The 21,503-nt window shown below is 35.4% G+C and overlaps 1 protein-coding gene across 2 annotated transcripts in view; it reads left to right on the plus strand.

The window, feature by feature from the left end:
- Nucleotides 1-5: 5 nt before the first annotated feature.
- LOC144443188 (katanin p60 ATPase-containing subunit A-like 2) overlaps nucleotides 6-21,503 on the plus strand; it is a 46,853-nt gene continuing 25,355 nt past the window's right edge. For both annotated transcript variants that reach the window (XM_078132573.1, XM_078132574.1), the window contains exons 1-8: nucleotides 6-340; nucleotides 3,144-3,311; nucleotides 7,546-7,612; nucleotides 8,372-8,426; nucleotides 12,972-13,164; nucleotides 15,165-15,374; nucleotides 15,636-15,812; nucleotides 21,065-21,247. In XM_078132573.1, coding sequence (XP_077988699.1) covers nucleotides 287-340; nucleotides 3,144-3,311; nucleotides 7,546-7,612; nucleotides 8,372-8,426; nucleotides 12,972-13,164; nucleotides 15,165-15,374; nucleotides 15,636-15,812; nucleotides 21,065-21,247 — 1,107 coding nt within the window. In that variant the 5' untranslated portion in view covers nucleotides 6-286. The remainder of the gene's footprint in view (nucleotides 341-3,143; nucleotides 3,312-7,545; nucleotides 7,613-8,371; nucleotides 8,427-12,971; nucleotides 13,165-15,164; nucleotides 15,375-15,635; nucleotides 15,813-21,064; nucleotides 21,248-21,503) is intronic.

Raw genomic sequence — 21,503 nt, forward strand, 5'->3', positions numbered from 1 at the left:
TCTATATTTCGCCAACGTACAGGCATTGAAAGTTGAGTATGCCAAATGATAATGTACTCCATATTTTGTAAAAAGAAATCCGCGGATGGCAATCAAGGTGTTTTAATGATTTCGGCGAAATTTGGATTTTATTTTGAATAATACTACCTTCAAAATCCGTTAGAATTCTGGATACATACATTTAAGTTTGAGGTTAATGTTCACCATTTAACGTCGCCATTTTGAAACTGTGTTGTCAAAATTTTTGTTTGACAAAATGTCCAAAATCGTGTAACTGAAACCAAACATGGAATCCTTAAGCTATGCGACTTTGCGTACAGCAAACCAAGCAAGAGAGGCGGTAAGTTGTATAATGGAGTCATTTGTTATGGTGAAATGTGACAATATCGTTAATTATTATTTTTTTTGTTTTTACAATTGTTGTCTGTTGACATGGTAGCGGGACAACAATGTGTATAAACTATCAATGCCTAGTTTAACGACTATTTACCAAGGAAGTATTTTTCAGAGCACAGTCATTTCCAAATGTAGTCACTATAACTTTACATGTAGCTGCAATGTATTTTGTTGCTGAGCTTTTTAGTCCCAAACGGGCATTGCCCTGGGACTTAAACAGGTACACCGTACATGTACACGCTGGGTTCTGTCCGTGCGTGCGTGCTTTCACCCTTATATCCCTGGCATGCATCAACCGATTTCAACCAAACCTTTTGAAAAGGTAACATACTATGTGAGACATATGCACGCCACTTTGTTTTTACGACCAAATCAAATATGGTCGAATAGCAGCCCATAGTATTTGCTGTCTGTGTTTACCCTCGTGTCTCGAGCTGCAATAATTGTAGGTTTGTTTTTATTTACAATTCCTTTTTTTAAATACTTTTTTATATTTTATTTTGTGTGACTCAACATTTTTCATTTTACTTTTTGTTTTTTTAACACAACTGAACTGCTAAGGTTCAGTAGTGCTACATGTGTATAACGTGTACAATGTAGCATAGATAGATAGATGGTGTGGTGTCTGTGTGTGTGTCTGTCTGTGTGTGTGTGTGTGTGTGTGTGTGTGTGTGTGTGATTTAAACTCCAGACCAATTGCCTATTTGGTTGGGACATTACTTTTGGTGTCTAGTTGGGAAATTGCTCAAAGCAAAAGGATTGCATCACAGGTATGTGATTTGGGTTAAAAAAATGCTGTGTTTGGTCAAAAAACTTAAACTCAAAACCTACTGGGTAGATGGTCTTAAATTTGGTGGGAACATTTTCGGGGTGTGTAGATTAAGATTGTTCATGACATGATGATTCCATCAGTAATATGCAAATTAGGGCTAAAAATGTGTCTTTTGGCAAAAATAATTAATTCCAAAACAAGCAGATTGGGCTGAAATGTAATGGGGATGCATCTATATTTGTAGTGGTGTATAGATGGAGAATATAATGATATCATAAGCGATATGCAAATTAGGTGTAAAAATGTGAATTTTGGTCAAAACCTTATCTCAAAAAATACTTGGGTCAATGAGACTGAAACTTGGTGAGATGTTTCTACTCACTGTAGAAGTGTTATTCTGCAGATTTTCTACAAACTATTTTGACACAATTGGCCCTAGCAACCTCGTGATAGCCAACTTTTGAAGTGACACCATAAATGGTTTCTATATACAAGGTATGTCCATAGCAACAGCCAAATACTGGCGCAATTCTTTACTTTCTTTATTGCAAACTACATGTACAGAAAAAGAGTTCAGTAGCAATATTGTGTACATGTAGCATGTGCCAATTTGTCTACTGTTTTTTACACTGTTAGTACTGCTTTTGGTTACTATTACGGTAATGTATCAGAATCCTATTGTAGATCTCAAATAAAAGTGTATGCAAAGTAGTAAGTTACACATTCCTATATTGACTATAATAAGTTAGCCAAGCAATTCAAATTTTGACAAACTCCTAAGAACAGATGTTGTTCCCAATGGTTCGCGTGAGGTGAAAAAAGACCATCATTAGCCAGCATTACATTTATAATCAAAGACAGTATAGCTTCTCATGACAGTTTGTTTTGTGCAGTCCTACTGTACATGTACATGTATTACAAATGTAACTTGTCTCCTTTTGACAAGTTCTACAGGACAGCTCATAACAGTCATGCCTGTATGGAGTAAAATAAGTCTTGTATGATTCCTACAACAACCATTGTCTTTGACATGAACTTGACCTGAAGAGGGTTGGGACAGTGTAGAATCCAAAAGTATAAAAAAAGGTGCGCAATGTTTCCAACTTTTTGCTTGCAAATGATGCAGTTTAGATAGATATTTTAAGATCCGCAAAGCATTTCTTACAAAATTGATATATTAATTATGGAAAATTGATTTTTTGTGAACATCCTTGCCAAGCAGTGCACTTCGCAGATAACCAGGGATTCATAGCCAAGTGAACAAACATTCAAAAAATGTATGCAAATATGCCTAGCAACAAGACCACCCCCATAGCAACAGCCAATCATTTTTTGTACATGTATGATGATGTAGATTGCAAATATAACAACAGGGATTTATAGACAAGGGAATAAACATTCAAAAACTGTATGCCAGTATGCCTAGCAACAAAACCCCACCCACAGCAACAGCCAAATGATCGCATATATTGCAAAGATAACAACAGGGATAAATAGACAAGTGAATAAATATTAAAAAAACGTATGTACATTGTACAATGTAAATATGCCTGACAAATAGACCATACCCATAGCAACATCAAAGTGATGGTGTACATGTATATGGTAAAGGTACATTTTTTGTAACAACAGGGTTGGATAGGCAACTGGATAAACATTCAGCAAATGAACTCCTACATGTATATCATGTCATTGATCAGCATGTGGATAAACATTTACAAAAATCTGTACAGTCGCAACTTTTGCTCTATGCCTTTGGCACTAGTTTATAAACTGTACTTGACTCAACAGTGTGACCTTTACATTTGTACATGGAACACAATCACAACTGAAGGATCATATATTCTGTTTATCATAATGATTCACATATTATAAGACAATCCAAAACAATAAGGACTGTAGGAGAAAGTAAATTTGACCATCAACATGATCTATTTTTTGTGTGGTAATGGATGAAATATCTACTTTATTACAGGAAGAACAGAGGACAGAGCAAAGGAAAAAGAATCTGTTGCTACTGATATTACATTATTTGAGTCAAGAAGGCTACAAAGAATCTGCTTCAAACTTAGAAAAAGAAGCAAGTATAACGCTTAGTAGATATGAAGTCTGTGATAACATTGATTTAGAAACTGTTCTACAGGTATGTAAAATATACAACACCTTACAAGCAATGAGTGGTGTGATGTTTTTGCTTGAATATATGCATGTTACATTTGTATAATTATAATAGGAACTCCAGTAACAGTCAGAGAAAGTTGGTAAAACTTCCATGGATTTTTAAATCCTGTACCACACCTTGATACAATGTACAATGTATACTTTATCAATTGTACATGTACTAGTTTTAGTACAAAGTTCCAGTGTATTAACAAACTAAACTGCCAATATACCTGTACTCTATTCTATTACTAGTTACCACAGGGGGGCAGCGAGCATGTAATTGATTGATCGATCGATTGGTTGATTTATTGATTTATTATGTGGTTGAATGATTGATCGATTGAATGATCAATTTTTGTGGTGCAATATAACTTATTTTGTGTGTGATATTGATCAATTCACTCATTGAGTTTTAAAACTATCTCTTTTTCTTTCCCTGGTTACTTTGCTCTCAGCTACAACTTACATTAACAGTTTGTTTTATCTCTCATCTGCCGGGAGATTATCACACTGGACAAACATTCGATCATGCATAAACTAGTAAGATACAACTTGTCTACAACAGCACATGGTTTCATCATAAACATTGAATTTGGCGTTTAGAAATCAGAACACTTGTGTCATTCTATTAACTATACTTAAATTTTATTTAAAACAATTTTCAATGTGGTTGATTGTTGGAGGGATGTGGCTGTGAATAAAACAATCAACCACATTGAAATTGGGGTAATACAAGCATAATTTAGTCTACTTATTATAGGAATCACACACTCAGATTTGTTACAATAATATTTAAAATTTTATCAACTGAACAACACGTAAAACTTTAGACATGGTAGTCGGACATCAAATATGTTTGCAAAACACAGTAAACACACGCAAACAAATGGTGCCTGAACCTCAGAGCAGTCATTTTGAGTATTGACAAATGACGTATTGAACGGAACATGCTAACAATGATAATTGAAAGTGTTTATTGTCTGATTAGTAATCAGTCTTTGTATCCTTCATTGTACCGTTCCGGCAAAGCAGATAATAGCGATGGTGGAGGCTGTTTTGGGGGTGGACTTACAGGTAACAAGGGATGGTCTGCATTGCCACTTACAGCCTACATGTAGGTTTGTGAATGGCTAGGTGTCTGGTACCACTGGGCAATATTTTGCAATGTATACCATGGGTACAGGTATGGAGAGTACAAATACAGATACATACATGTAACCTGCTGAAAAACACTGAGGTGATGGTATATTGGTGTTGCCAACTTTGTTTCCAATGGTAGAGTTGTGGCCGTGGTGTTCACTGCAGTAGCGATGTCATCGTTTGCTGGTTGTGAGGTAACACATGGTTCATCGGTAGTACTTAGCTTTTTTATTTGATAACGTGTAGGGTTATTTTGGATCAGGATTATCAACAGGACTTTGTGCTCACCTAGTTAAGTTACTAATTTCTGTATTGATAATTGACTGAAAAGTTTTAATTGCAATATCAAAATTGGTCAGTACTTCATTATGATAATGCTTTTACAAAACCGCTAAATCAGCATGGCCCACTAAAGTCTATTTATGTCTTCCTAAACAATCCAATAAATATTTGTCTACCTAAAGAATCTACTTCTTGGGTATACTTGTTTTGTAAACTCTGGTACAAATCTTCATATTTGGAGTGCTCTTGTTCTTTTGCACTGAGCTGTGCTTTCTTTAACTCTCTATCAACCTCCATTGGGCTCTTATACACAAACCCACTAATACCGTCTACTTCCCTTGACTTCTTTCTTGGAGGACTTAGCACTGGTAAAGTTGTATTCTGGCTTTGACATAAAAATAATTCATGGGGACGTCCACAACTATCGCTTGATTCTCCACTTGTAGTATTTATTACTGATAGATCGTGTTTTCCTTGTACATGTAAGTTTTAAAGGGGATGTCCCATCAACGACTGTCAAATGTACAGTTGCTAAATCTGATGTCAAACTCTGTTGGGTCACTTTGATAATCCTGTGTAAAGTTGAAACAGTATATGCCAATCCATAGCTCATCATTATTTCTATAACAAAGTCTTATCAATCCATATGTCCAATATACAAATGTACATGTATGATATACTTTCTTGTCATCAACATTCTTCACTTTATAGGCATATATGTACAATATAGTGAGCAACAAGTTCTATTTCTTCTTCAGTGTTGCTGAGATATTTAGACAGCACCATAGTTGATTCCACAAAGTTTTAGCTTAGGCCAGAAAAATAAAAAAAGCTGTTCAACGTAACCATATTTTTAGCATTTAATTTTGTTTAGTGTTTTTTTTGTTTTTTTGTGACAGGCAATATATCCTCATGCAGGCTTTGCATGTCAGGAAAATGCACACTTTGTTTCAAAATTAAGGAGATTTCTTTATACTTGTGTATACTACATTTAACAATATACAATGTACATTTGAGTCAATTCCAAATTATATAATATCTTATACAGTGGTTTACTTGGCTCTGATACAAGAGTGAATTGGGAATAAACTTTAGAGCTAAGGCATCTCCTTCCAATCAGTAGCAATCACAGTGATAATTGTCTTTCTCTTCCCTGTATATGTTAGAGCTCATTATGAGACATCTCCCTTATGCATGTGAAAGCCCCATCCCTTGTGAAGTACATGTACATGTAATCTCCTTTTGACTGTTATTGTACTTGGTTATCACTGTTATTTTAATGCGTTATTGTACCATATTATTTTCATTTGGCAAGTCTTAACATTTTTTGAGAGGAGAGGGTTAGAGGAGCTACAAAATTTGTTTAACCGTAAATTGTATACATTTCCTAAGTGTAGAGCTAATTGAAATGGATTGCCATACAGACAAATTGCAAGAAATGAAATCAAAATGACTGAATAAGTATTATATAAACTCAACTTGAAATGGTTTGCCATCATGTTATTATATATGGTTTGTTTTTACGTGATGATCCTTGTCAAGCATTGTCAAAAACACAACCAAACAAAAATCAACCTACATACATGTACATGTACCCAATCATGTGTTGTTTAGGTTGCCCGTTGAACAGCTTTTTAATTTTTTTTCTGGCCTTATCAAACTGAGTTGAGTTATGTGAAATTATGTCGGGATAAAAGCACTCTCCCTCTCAGAGTGAACTTTCAGTCTTCTCATTTTATCATCTTGGTAAGGTAGACAGTAAAGGTATGGGACATTACAAGAAATGTAAAAATGACATTTTTCCCCACAATAACATTTAAAATACTGTTCAATAATTTTTTTAAAGAGTAAATATTTTCATATTAATAATTCGATAAGACTGACTTTCCCAGGATTTCATAATAATAGATTTCCCCATGCCAAACTTAATAACCCATTCATATGCAAGTTAAACAGTTTTCCAATGACTGTTATTAGTAACTAATCAAGTTTCCAGTACAGCAAAGATTACATGTACCATGAGTCGTTGAAATTTGGCAGTGTTTCTTTGTTAGATATGCATGCACGTACATGTACTGTATATTTCGTCTGAGTAACACTGACAGTCATGAGGAGAACAGCTCAAAATGGTCTGACATGTGTTTGAGGAAAGGAAAGTTTGGTTGTCAGGCAGTTCGTTTTACAGCGTCTGCTAGATGCGGGATGAAACCAAGAAACTGGTAAAATTCCCCATGAGAAAGTACCTAAAGTTGCAGGAAAAGCTAAAGTTCACCACACAACAGTAACAAGAGTTTGGAACCAGTACTGCTGAACTGGTGAAATAGATCTAGACAACCACATCAGCTGGGAAGACGGGGAAAGTTGATCGAACAAGATCTACAATGTACATGTACATGTACTGGTACTTTATGGACAGATGCTGAAGAGAGAAAGACCTTCAATGACATCCTTTGAAATACAGTGAAATTTAGCACAAAATACTGATATTGAGATATCGACGTCAGCTGTTTAGGACTTTTGTCATACCTCGCTACTGTGGATAATGCTAACCCTGTACATGTACATTATACATGTAATATCCATAATTAATTACATATGTACTTGTAATATCCCTTTGACATTTTTGTACATGTACATGTATCAGTAGCACAAAAAGTAACTACAAACCTGTGTTTGGTCAATCTCCATACTTATACAAATGTATGCCTACATTAAATTTTTCTAACGTCTTTTATTGATTAAGATAATTCCTAAATCTATCTTGTTTTGTTAATTTTGCTGTTTATTTTCAGGAATATGAATCTTACTACTATGTGAAATTCAATAAATATCCAAAGATTACAAAGAAACTTTCAAGTGGTAAGTACAAGTACATGTAGTTACAAGCATGATATACATGTAGGTACATTTTTTTGTACATGTACACAATGTACATGTATAGTGAAAGTGTCTATCCATTTGTGTCTGTCTGTTTGTATGTATGTATGTATGTATGTATGTATGTATGTATGTATGTATGTATGTATGTATGTACAGTGTATGTATGTATGTATGTATGTATGTGTGTATGTATGTATGTACAGTGTATGTATGTATGTATGTATGTATGTATGTATGTATGTATGTATGTATGTACAGTGTATGTATGTATGTATGTATGTACACTACCAACAGAAAGTATTGTCGCACCCTGTCGATGCAGTGATATACATGGATAATAATGTCCATTGATGTATAAACATGGAATGAGTGCATTTTGAATAAAGTTTGTCACATTTAACCCAATTTGTATCACTTTTCTTTTGACAAAATTGTATCATTCGATACTACATGTACTTGGGTTTCATTTATGTATAACATGTATAAATCATTTCATACATGCTGTTCCTAAGTGACTGTACTTTGGTAAATGTAAAAAGTGACTACCTTTATATGTAAAGTTCTTGATGGCAAATTGACATGTAAATGGAGAATGTGAAAGTTGGCATACAGTATTACAACGTCATTTACTGAATTCTTTGCTTTTGAGAGTCTCTTTCTAAAACCTTGACCAAAATACCTGGTTAGGGGTATATCTTAAAGTTACATGTGTATGAAGATATTTTTTTATTACAACAGGAAGTAATAATTTATCAAGGCCAGGAGCTACTGGAGGAGGAAAGTTATCCAAAAAGTAAGTAATATGAACAAGAAAGCAATGGCTATTCAGTCATTTCTAACATACACATACATTGTACATGTACAATGTAGTATGTTCCTTACTATACAGTCATGTACAGCGACAACTGTTTCCATCTTCTTTTAATAGTTTGATGTTTAGCCATATAGTATTGTATTCTTGCTTGACTTGCATCATTCAACAAAGTCTGCAAGAATTACCACTCGCAGTTGACATCAGCAACAGAACAAAATACCTTCCTGTACATTTATTAGTCCCCAGCAGGCACCGTCCAGATTATAGATTATAGATTGGATTCCATCTGTGTGTGCGTGCATGCATGGACCCTCACATCTCTGGCATGCACCAACTGATTTCAACTCAAACCTGGTACAAAGGTAAAATAGTACATTGTATGTGAGACATATGCATGTCACTTTGTGACAGAATCAAATATGGCCGAATGGCAGCCATATTTGTTGTTAAATTTCACAATATGCATGATCATAACTTTGGACATATAATACATAGTGACTCCATTCAAGTGCCTACACCCATATTTTCAAATATGGGCTTCCTTTCAATATGTTAACCTTTGAGCTTCAAAGTCTTCAAATCTGGACTATTTTTTTCATTGCTTTTTCAATCAAACATTTCAAGTAATGATGATATTATAATCATGACTTGTGTTTGAGTATGTGACGCATTTGCATGTCACTTAATTTCGCAACCTTGACCTGTATATAAAATTGCGGCCATATTTGCACATTTTTTCTGTTATCTCCAAAAGTTTGATACATACATGTATGGACACCATTCAAGTGTCTACCCTCACATATCAATGATGAGCTTTCTAAGGAGACATTGACCATTAATCTTAACAAACATTTTCAAGGTGAAATGACCAAAATGTTTTGTTCTACATTAACTCAAGTTGAATAACAAAGACTTCATTTATATGCCTATACCCCAAATGTAAGCTTTCTTTTTTTATCTTGACCTTTGACTTTGATCTCTGTAATCAAGGTCAAATGGCAAATTGGTCAAATTATGCAGTTTTGTATCTAGAGAAACCATTCAAATTTGCACAATAACTTTTGCCATGTAACACACCAGTTGGGCTATGTCTTCAACTGAAGGCCTGTTACTGTTGTTGTTGTTATTTTTGTTGGGAGCGAGAGGTGTAAGGTCTTCTACAACAAAGACAAAGACTTGTTGGCTTTGGGACACCTGATGATTAGAGAGTGCTACCTACCATGTAGATTGACTGTAATGTAATGACTAACTTGTGTGAACCTGTGTATGTGTGAAGCAAACACTTTATCACTAATATGTATGAAATCAAGAAATGTCCAACTTTCAAGCTCCTTTAACCATAAGTGTTGGCGAGGCTGACAGGAAATTGTGGCATTTTCTTTGAAGCAATCTGGGTTGGAATACATGATTGTACATTTTTATTACTTTTTAACTTTTTTATGACTAATACCATTTTCACAAACCAGACAGAAGGTCAATGTTCAACTTCCCATGCTGCCAAATCACCTTTTTGTCTCATATTTTCTTACTATTCAATTTATTTACAAATGTGATGAATTCGGTTGGTTTTACCAATAATGAGGGCAAAAATTGACAATCTGTAACACAACTCGACCAAATAAACATGATATACATGTACAACAATGAAATTGTATGTGTCATCACCAGGCTGTCAGATCAGATGTGTAGATGTGCAGAATATAAAATAAATGCAGAGTCTCACCATTTTTAACTATTTGATTGTCTTGCATGTTTCAGTGTTCTCCACAGTAATTTTTAGCACAACTGAACTGATAAGGTTCAGTAGTGCTATATGCATGGCAAAGTGTCTGTCTGTCTGTCTGTGTATGTGTGCATGTATGTGTGTGTGTGTGTGTGTGTGTGTGTGTGTGTGTGTGTGTGTGTGTGTGTGTGTGTGTGTGTGTGTGTGTGTGTGTAAACACATTGAAGTCAAAAACCGCTGGTGCAATTGCCATGATATTAGGTGGGTATATTACCTTGAGTGTTGGGAAATTGTTCAAATGAAAATGATCTTACCACAGGTGTGTGATTTATGTAAAAAAAAATGTGATATTTGGTCAAAAAAATTAAACTCCCAAACTGCTGGGCTGATTGGCCTGAAATTTGTTGGGAATGTTCTGATTAAGAATTGTTCATGACATGATGATCCCATCAGTGATATACAAACTAGGTCTAAAATGTGTTGTTTTTTTCAAAAGTCTATAATTCCAAAAGTCATTGATTTGGCTGAAATTTCACAGGGATATTTCTGGGGATGTACAGATCAAGTGATATTGATTACATGATAATCCCATTAGTGATATGCAAATTAGGGCTAAAAAAAGCATGATTTTTTGGTGAAATGTCTGTAGGAATATTTAGGCCATAGGAATGTACAGAAATTATTGTTTTATTGATCTCATTAAATCATTAAAATTTGTATGGGGGGTACTTAACATAATGTAACAAGTGTGTGTGATTGGCACTGAACTTAATCTCTCCTTGAGGATGCTTGGAAACATTGTCTAGCTTTGCAGGTTGGTTCAAGGTAAAATACCTGTCTGTCTGTCTGTCTGTCTGTCTGTCAGTCTTGTAGATGATGAAAGTGATTTTGGTAGAGCTTTACCTCTCAAACTACTGGGGATGAAATTTGGTTATGATTCTGAAAGTGTTACTGTTAGAGTGTCATACTTATGTAATTGGCCCAAGCACCTATTGAGCAGATTAGGCTGAAATTTAAAGGGGATGTATCTTGGGAATTGTAGATGAAGCTGTATTCACAACATGATCATCCCATCAGCGATATGCAAGTTAGGTAAACAAAAATCTCAATTTTGGTCAAAAACTTGGTGGGGATGTTTCTGTAGGTGTTATTCTGCAGTTTTTGTTGAAAACATTTTGACACAATTGGTCCTAGCAACAACAACCATGCCCTTAGCAACAGTGAAATGATGCATATTACAAAGATAACAGGGATGGGTAGATGGTAAGTGAATAATTATTCAAACGGTATATGCAAATATGCCTAGCAACAAGACCACACCCATACCAACAGCCAACCACAGTTGTGCTACAGTGCCGTTGACAGAATTTTTTTAAAGACAGCTTAAATTATTTCAAATTAAATGTTCACACATGGAGTAGACTTTCAAAACACTAAAAGTTTGTGTATATCTACATGCAAGTGTTGCGTCTGTGCAAAATCTTGTGAAAAGCGAGACTTACTATTCATTGTACTTCACTGTTGAGGACTGCAACATTCACTGTACATGTAATTTTGATATTAACATTGAAAGGAATGGTTTTATGACCATGGTACTAGAGTAATTATTCATCCATAGATCTATCCATAGATATGTTACTTGCATGGTTTTTACACCCAGAGTAGTTCATGAATATGCTAATTAGTTGATTACTAAAAACTCATTTTTAGCCCTGTTCCACCACTTAGATTTTCCTAGATTTTTGATATGTTGTTCAGCATACAATTCTGAACAAGATGCACTGAAATCTATTTCTGTTGCAATTAGTTCAAGGTTGAGCCATTTTTTTCACTAGACTGACTGGACTAATGTTGTGAATGGTGTCATCACAGAAGGTTCCCCCCCCCCCCCCCTTAAAGTTTTTAAATCATATAAATACTCCATTCAAACACTTTGAAGACTCAAACTTGCATATAAATGTATGTGCGTAATACAAAATATCAAAATCATCAAGAATAGCATCACCTAACACCTTTCCAATATCCAACCTTCAGTTTTCAAAGATAGCAGAAAAAAGTTAAGAATACAGCATGTCTGACACGTATGAGCTACATTTGTGTATGGACTTTTTACCTTGCACTGTGTGATTGACTATTCAGTATTGTCCATTTCCTGTAAACCCCATCGTGAGATCTTGTGTTTGAGGGACAAGAGTTCAAATTCTACTGCACTCGTAATGAGTCTAGGAATTATAGGGGAACCGACAGTGGTCATCGTTTAGCCTGGTTTCTGAGTAGGTTTTGGGGCAACGGCCCAATTCCACTACATTGTTTGATATCAAAGCCCATGTTATGAATCAACTTATTATAAACATTGCATTGTTAATTACTACCATGACCAATCAATTTGAAAACATAGCTATACATACATGTACATGTATTTCATGCAAAGGTAGATATGGAGTGTGCAGAATTTAAAAACATGACTGTTGATATGGAGCATACAGAATTTAGAAACTTAATTCCTGTCCCTAAAGTCATGGAAGTAACTATTGTCATATCTACATGTTGACATGCATGTTCCTACAAATTCCTTATTTACATGTACCTCCATGACTGTATATGAACAGTGGCTGCCATGTACACATAGTGCAAATTGAATAATAATACAGGGAACATTGATGCTAAGCTGGCACACTGCTGCATGAAAGCATAGATGTGTGATTCTGTCTGTGATGTTTGTAGGTGAGAAAGAAATGATATACTTCTTTGTTGGCTACAGCTTTTACATTGCATGATGTCATTTCATTCCACTTCTACAGCAAAAGTAGTAGCACTCCCTCATTACCACGTATCCCACAACCACCAGAGCAAAATACTGCTACTAATGTAAATAGTAACCCTAGCAGTAGTAGTCCAAGCAAGTATACAAACAGACCGAAGTCTAGCAGTGCTGGTGGACTAAGAAGACAACCATCACAAGATAATAGATCCCCAAAGGACCCACAAAGACAAGTAAGTTTTAATAATTATTATATCAAGAATTGTTAGCACCACACTAGCTCAGTGCAAGTAACACCAAATGGACACTAACACCTTACCAGCATGTGTCAGCACCTGTAAGTGTTAACACCATACTGGCTCAGTGCTGACACTAGGCTGGCACTAACATCTCACATCTCACAATATGTGTTGGCAACTGGAAGGGTTGATATCTTCACCAACCCTATGTTAACACCCGGCCATTCAGTGCTAACACAAGGGTGGCACTAACATCACACCAGCATGTCTTAGCGACTGGATGGGTTAAATACCTGCACCAGCCAATTGTCACCATTGGGCTAGTCCAGTGTCCACACCAGGCTGACATATGTGACACCTGACACTTGTGAATATTCAAATGTACATATATACCTAAATCTTAGTTTGCAACTCAATATTTTAACTTTGTCACATGTTGCAGTGTGGCATTGATACATGTAGCAATATATTGACATCATTTCAAGGGGCTCCATCCATTCACACAGCCCACTGCACTTACTCAAAACTTTTGGGTCCGATTTAAAAAATTCTAGCGTCAACAGCATAATGAACAGCCAGGGCAGACTTACGAGATAAAAAACATTAAACCATAAATTCTGTGTCACTCCTTTTTTTGTGCTTCACAATCACCAGGCAACCCTTTAGGTTGCCCTCTAGTGGTGAACTTAGCAACAGTACCAGCTCCTGTGTCACCAACAGGCACCACCCAGCGAGTACTTGTATGTTGGGTTCTGTCCATACATACATACATACATACATGCATGTGTGTGTGTGTGTGCATCTATGCTTGAATTCACCCTCATATCTCTGGCATGCACCAACTGATTTCAACTAAACCTGGCATAAAGGTAACACATTATGTATCAGACATATGCACGGCACTTTGTGCTTTGTTTTACAACCGAATCAAATATGGCCGAATGGCGGTCATATTTGTTGTTAAATTTCACAATATGCATCATACATGTAACTTTTGAGGTATAGTACATAGTGACTCCATGAGCTTTCTTTTAAGACCTGAACTTGAAAGTCTTTTTCGAGGTCAAATAGCCAAATTTGGGTAATCTTAATAGCTTTTTGAATCAAAATATTTCAAGTCATGTTATTTAATCATGACTTTGTATTTATTATGTGAGGCATATACACATCAAGACCTTGACCTGAATAGCAAAGCACATTTGCCTGTTGTTACCAATAAGTATGATACATATGGACACCATTCAAGTGTCTACCCTTGCATCTTCAATGATTAGCTTTCTAATGAGACATTGACCTTTGACCTTTGACAAATATTTTCAAGGTGAAATGACCAAAGTTTAATTTTTATGTTAACTGTTGAATTGAATACACAAAGACTTCATCTAAATGTCTATACCCAAAACCCAAAGGTCAGCTTTCTTTCCATATCTTGACATTTGCCTTTGATCTCCATATTCAAGGTCAAATAGCAAGTAGGTCTATAAATTATGAAGTTTTGTATCTAGAGACACCATTCAAATTTGCACAATAACTTTGCCATAAAACATACAGGTGGGGGACGAAGTTTTCAATTGAAGGCTTGTTTTAAAACTACAAGTCTGATGGGAATTACACTAGTCCAGGACCTCAGACTCCCATAACACAAACTATACAGTTGAGCTACAATGCCATTTTCTCTATTTTAATATTTGACCATGACCTTTACCTTCTGAGTCAAAATTTAACCATTTTATCTCTTAGTCACACTAAAGTAAAGTACTTGAGGGTAGTGTGTCTTCTAAAAGACATATAATAATTATTTATTCTGTAACTCTAATAGTTGTACAACGTACAACATTTTAAATGTTCTTCATACAGTGCATTTTTCAAAGACTATGCATTGTATACATGCTGTATGTAGTCAAACTGGGGTTTCAATGATCTCGTCATCTTGTGTTTACATTGTTCAATATTAATTTCATAAATGAATGGTATTTTGTGTTTACATTTAATAGATTAATGGTAGCCTGTCAAATGGAGATCCTCTGTCAGACCTTGCAGTGTCAGGGTCAACTGTGACAGGTAAACAAGATGATAAGGCACAAAATGGACCAAGAAAATTACCACCTGGTAGAGGGCCAATTATTGATATGCGTGCAATGTTGAATAATGCAATACGTGGTGCTGGTCAGGACATCGGACATGAAGATTCCTCTGATCCCTCTGTACGTACAGTCACTGTGGTAGTTATAGAAATGACTTTTCACTATTCGCCCCCTGCCTCCATCCACTCCACCCCAATGCAAAGGTTACAATGGGTTTCAGCTGACTATACATAGACATACATGTCAAACCTGTGACAGAGGTTACGTATATATACTAAAAAGACATACATGTCCTGTTTGTGAAGTTCTGTAATGCATTTATGAGGTGCTATGTTTCGTCGTAACATAAAAAATAACTATGTTTATTGTGTGTTATGATAGGAACGTTTACTAAAGCCTCTTGGTGGTTATGTCGGCTATAACATGGAGTGGAGAGAATTAGCGCAAACCATAAGCAAAGATATTTACTTTCAAAATCCAAATGTGAGATGGGAAGATATCATTGGCTTAGAAGGTGCAAAGAGATTGGTAAAAGAGGCTGTTGTATATCCCATTAAAGTAAGTATAGAACTGATCCATTTATTACTAATACTAGACAATCAGTTTTGATAAAGCATCAGGAATTCTGTATTGGTAAGTGATCAGTGATCTTCATGTTGATACATGCTAAAAATTGCTTCATATTTTGCTCTTTTTTGTTTGCAATAAGACATGAACTGAATTGTAATTAAGTGTATAAAAGAGTTGTGAGGAATACCAGTTTGTTTTTGTGCTGTTATTAGTCCCAGTTGGACAAAGTCCAAGAGAGACATAAAGAGTGGGCTCCTTGCATCCTGAGCTATTACTTGGACATGACTGGGCCGATTTCTCTCAAACTTGAACAAGGACAAGCTAAACAAACTATGACATACATATGCATGTCAATTTATTTTGTGATACAATCCAATATGGCTGCTAGATGGCCATTCGATAAGACTTTTTCATATCCAAAGCCATTACGAAGACATGCCTGAACAGATCTCATTCAAAGTTGGTTGGTATAAGGACAATGTTCTATTACATATATGTGCATGTCAATTTATGTCGTATTAAGATCCAATATGGCTGCTGGGCAGCCACTTTTTAAACGATTTTTTCATGTCCAGAACCATTACTTGGACATGACTGGGCCGATTTCTATCAAACTTGGTACAAGGATAACATACTATCATGGCATACATATGCATATCAATTTATGTCTTGATATGATATTTCTTGTTACAATTTCTTCATGTCCAGAGCCATTACTTCTGTGTGTCTGAACTGATTCCCTTCAAACTTGGTACAGGGATATATATTGTACCATATTATTCATATGCATGTCAACTTGTGTGACGATACAATCCAATATAACCACTGGGTGAATATGAACAATTTCCATCAAAACTTTACACAAACAAAGACAATGTACTATGATGTATATATGTATGTCACGATATGATCCAACATGACCGCTGGGTGGCCATTCTGTTAATAACTGATTCTCTTTAAACTGGATACAAGGATATATATTTAAATCTTCCCATGCATATCAACTTGTGTCATGATACTATCCAATATGGCCACTGGGCCAACATTTGACATTGTCCCTATACCAACTTTGAATGAGATCTGTCTAGGCATGTCTGCATAATGGATCTGAACATTTTCTTATGATTTTTCCATGTTTGGGACATTAGTAAATGTGTAATTTACACAGACATGCATGAACAATATCCATTAAACTTAATTTAAATACAATGTACTATGATGTATATATGTACATGTCAACTTGTGTCATGAAAATATCCAACAGGACTGGTAGGCAGCCATTCTGTTATGATTTTTTCATGCCTGTAGCCATTTGGCAGAATGTCTGAGCAGATCAATTTCAGTCAATCTTGGTATAAGGGTAGTGTACTATTAGGTACATATCCCATATGTATGTCAATTTATATATATATATTATATATATATTATTTATTTGCCAGAGGTCGAAAAAATTTTACATATCAAGTGAGGAAAATGAAATAATCAAGTAATCACATCGCCAATTAGAAAAAAGTATATATAACAGAATAACTTGAACTTCTGATCTTATGATTGCACCCATCACAGACAAGAAGTGTTACTATCCAAACAGGGGTTAATAGAATCCCACACCCCCCAATGGACTGAGACGGAATATCTCACACTTGTTGGGGAATTTTTTGTCTCACATGAGCCGGCGGACAAAAATTCCCCAACAAGTGTGAGATATTCCATCTCTGCCCATTGGTGTGTGGGATTCTTTTTCTCATGTCACCTTTTTATGGTAGGAAAATAAGTTAAAAACAGGTTATTAGTATTACTGATTGAAATCACAACACCAAGGACGTCTTTACTTTGTGTGTATGTTTTGTGTAACTCCGCAAAAACGTAGTTCCTTTATTTCATTCATAACAACTAATTCCAGACATCGTAATATTGAGATCAAGGCTTTGTTGACCTGTATACCACAGTACAGTGACTACTTGTAGTACTAGACAAGCTAAATTTGTAAACATTAGGTTCATTTGTTGCAATCTATATATACACAGAGTAATAGTATGACCCAAAATTCTATTGTTGTTGCAATCGAGAGGCACACGTACACAACACGATGGTTCACTTTCAAACATTATGACTTTAATAACCCAATGCATGAATATATACAATTAATTACTAGTATGTACATGCACATAACATATCAAGTTTACATTCCATTTTGGAGGTCATCGTGGGATAAAGCAGCAAAATGGCTCTGATGACTTGTAGTCTTTGGTTTTTCTCCAAGGCATTTCTCCGGTTGCCCTACATACCCACGGGTAGCGGTACCTGCGGTAGCTCTATGGCTGTTGCGAGCTGGTTTGAACGCAAGTTATTTTTCACCTGAAGCGTTGTCTCTAAAGGATAAACAATCGATACGTTCCGAGGGGTTTAAATTCTCTGATCATAACAAAAACATGAGAACCCTACCTAAATGCGTCGCCAATATTTTTATCATCTTCGGCGCAGCATAAATGTCAACATTATTAGCCCGTTCACTTTGTTATCGTCTGCCGGAATGTATGTATTTCCGGTTCTACATTACATGTTATTCTATTCGTCAATCTTTACCTAGGTCTGCTGACTATGGAAAGTAATAAACCAATCAGCAATAGGTTTATAAAACAAAATTTAACTCAAATGTGAGATCAATTTGATCTCATACTGGCTGTCCCACACTCTGAGCTTGCAGGAACATGAAAACAACAGCTCCCAAACAGTGGGGACTATGTGATCTATGATGGCTTGTTCCCAAACAGTGGGGGCTATGTGATCTATGATGGCTTGTTTCTATTATGGAACTAAAGTAAAGAAATGCTCAATGCTTGATTAGTCAATAAATTTATTAGCTCATCTTGGAAGTTGTAATAGAATATTCTGCAGCCTCTTGTTTGAACCAACTGTCAATTTGCTCTTGGCAAGTAGTTTTAGTCTTCAGAAGGGGGGTCCTTACAAAAATGGGTTGTGTCAGTGCATCCATCTGCAGCTTGAACGGAGGGTACCAAATTAGCATGTTTTATATTGTATAAGCACCTCGTTTTCGCTACCTTGCTGAATGCTAAAGTGTATCAGTTACGGAAACTGGTGTATGGACTCAGATACTACATGGTGTACTCAAACAGAAAGAAAACTTTCATTGAAATATAGTCATTAACCAAGATTCTCTAAAATATTTGACAAGGGAGCAAACAATTCATTTACAATGGCACAATTTCCATGTCAAAGCAGATGCCACAAGCCATGCATGTTCAGGCTAGTTCAGGCTTTCCATTTTTTCCAAATGGTATCTGTGTTATTTATTTCTTCCTATCAGATGTACAGTCATTCCATAAGCAATGAACTAGTATTGAATACAGTTTTTAGGAACTAGACTCTCCCTGGATTGGCAATAGTTAATCCTTCTTGATCGACATTTCAAAATCAACTAGTTTGATTTCTTCATCAGTTGCAGTTAATGTTATTAAAATAGTACACATGTTCACTTGTTGCCTGAGTTGTTTTCCATTCATGTTTTGTAAGTCCCGATGTTTTGTTGTTGTCTCTTGTAATTGAGACGTTTTGTTTCCAGGACTGAATTTTACGGTATAGACCATTGGATATAGTCTTGAGTGGTGTCTGATTATTGAGAAGTATCTCTCATTAATATTGGACTTTATTATTGTTTAATATTGGACAGTCATTTTTGTTTGGTTTTGTGTGTTACCGATGAGCAGTAGTGCTGAAGGTGAATAAATAATCAAATTCAATTAATTATTGAAACAATCTGTTAATGAAAAATTGATGTTTGTTTTTGAATTCTCCCTGTTTGATTCACGGTTAACTTTAAATGTCTCTAAGTTTGTAGCAAGACCTTGAGCTCTCAATATCTTTCGTATTATGAAAAATCGATAGCAGGACTTATTTTGGATGTAAATATCATTGCATCTATTTGCGGCAAACTTGTACCTATATTCAATCGCAATAACCCATCACATTGTTAAAATGTCAGTTTCACTTCACAGAAATCTTGAAAAATTACATGCAAATGCTTACCAGCAATGTTATTCAATATCACCACAAATTAGGTATGATTGGTCAACAACAACAATAATATGAAGCAATGAAAATTTCTGTGAAAACTCATTAACGGTCACTGTGCAACAAGAGGGCGCTGTCTGAATTCAAATATAATCCCTGTAAATATATGCTAATTAAGTACCCTCCGTTCAACCTGTCTGTACATGTATCTGTCCATGTGTCCATATGTAATACAACATTTGTGTGACATACAATGTCCAATTTCAAATCAAACCCAGCCCAAAAGTGATTATATTATATGGAGCGTGTGCACATCACTTTCTTTTGCGACATGCAAATTTCACCATATAGCAATCAAAAATCAATATTTACTATATAACTTATTGATTTATTGCCAATTGTTTACAGGTCAAAACAAAATAAATATAGACAAGCATTACTTTTGTTGCTCATATCACTTCTTAAAAATGTTGGCCATACTTGTGTACAAAATTAATATTTATATTACTGTATAACTCAGAAACTTTAATACATAGTGACTCCATTCTAGTATCTAGCTTCCCCTATAATCACATGCACCCTTTCTTCTAAGAGAGTGACTTGCAGGGTGAACTATCAAAATTTGCCATTTCCTGCATATTGCAGACAGTATGTTGAATTTGTTTTAAATCTATCTAAAGGTAATACAGAACAAAAGAAACAATGCATTACTTTTGGTGCTCATGATGCATGTATAATTTTTTTACTACACGGCTGCCATGAATAGTTTACTCTGTATTAAAGTAAAAAACATTAGTAAATAGAGGCTCCAATCAAGTGTCTACCACTATATTATCAGGTGTAAGCTTTCTTTTCAGACTTTGACCTAGACTTTGACCTTCAAGATCTGATTATCAAAATCAAACCATTTTTTAACGTTATCGACCCTTCAGTGTTTATTTGTTGCTACCACTTTCTTTTCAAATTCTGATGCTACCATTGCCACACAGAAGTAAAGTATTTGAGAGGACTAGGTCTTCTATGCATGACTTTTTATTCCCTCATTCCAGAGGTGTTTATTGCAAGACAGGATCAATTTGCTAAGACAGCTGGTGATGGTATGTTTGGTATATGCATGAGAAAAGAATCGATGTCTTGCAACATGACTACATCATATCAGTTTATACACCGCATGTTTTATGATATTTTGCTACATTCACATTTTTCAGTATCCACAACTATTCACTGGTATTTTATCACCATGGAAAGGCTTGTTGTTATATGGTCCACCTGGTACTGGCAAGACTCTGCTAGCCAAGGCTGTAGCAACTGAGTGTAATACAACTTTTTTCAATATCTCTGCATCTAGCATAGTTAGTAAATGGAGAGGGGATTCAGAAAAGTTAGTGAGGGTAAGTCATCTTTGTACACGTAATGATGTCAAAACCATTGCCTTCAGTATACGATTAACTGCATTGACTATGTTATACCAATGACTATGTTATGCTATTGACTATTATACCACTGACTATGTTATAGTATTGACTGTTATAGTATTGACGATGTTGTACCATCCACTATGTTATACCAGTGACTATGTTATATCAGTGACTATGTTATATCAGTGACTATGTTATGCTATTGACTATTATACCACTGACTATGTTA

The sequence above is a fragment of the Glandiceps talaboti genome, chromosome 12, assembly GCF_964340395.1.
Source record: "Glandiceps talaboti chromosome 12, keGlaTala1.1, whole genome shotgun sequence".
Classification (NCBI taxonomy): domain Eukaryota; kingdom Metazoa; phylum Hemichordata; class Enteropneusta; family Spengelidae; genus Glandiceps; species Glandiceps talaboti.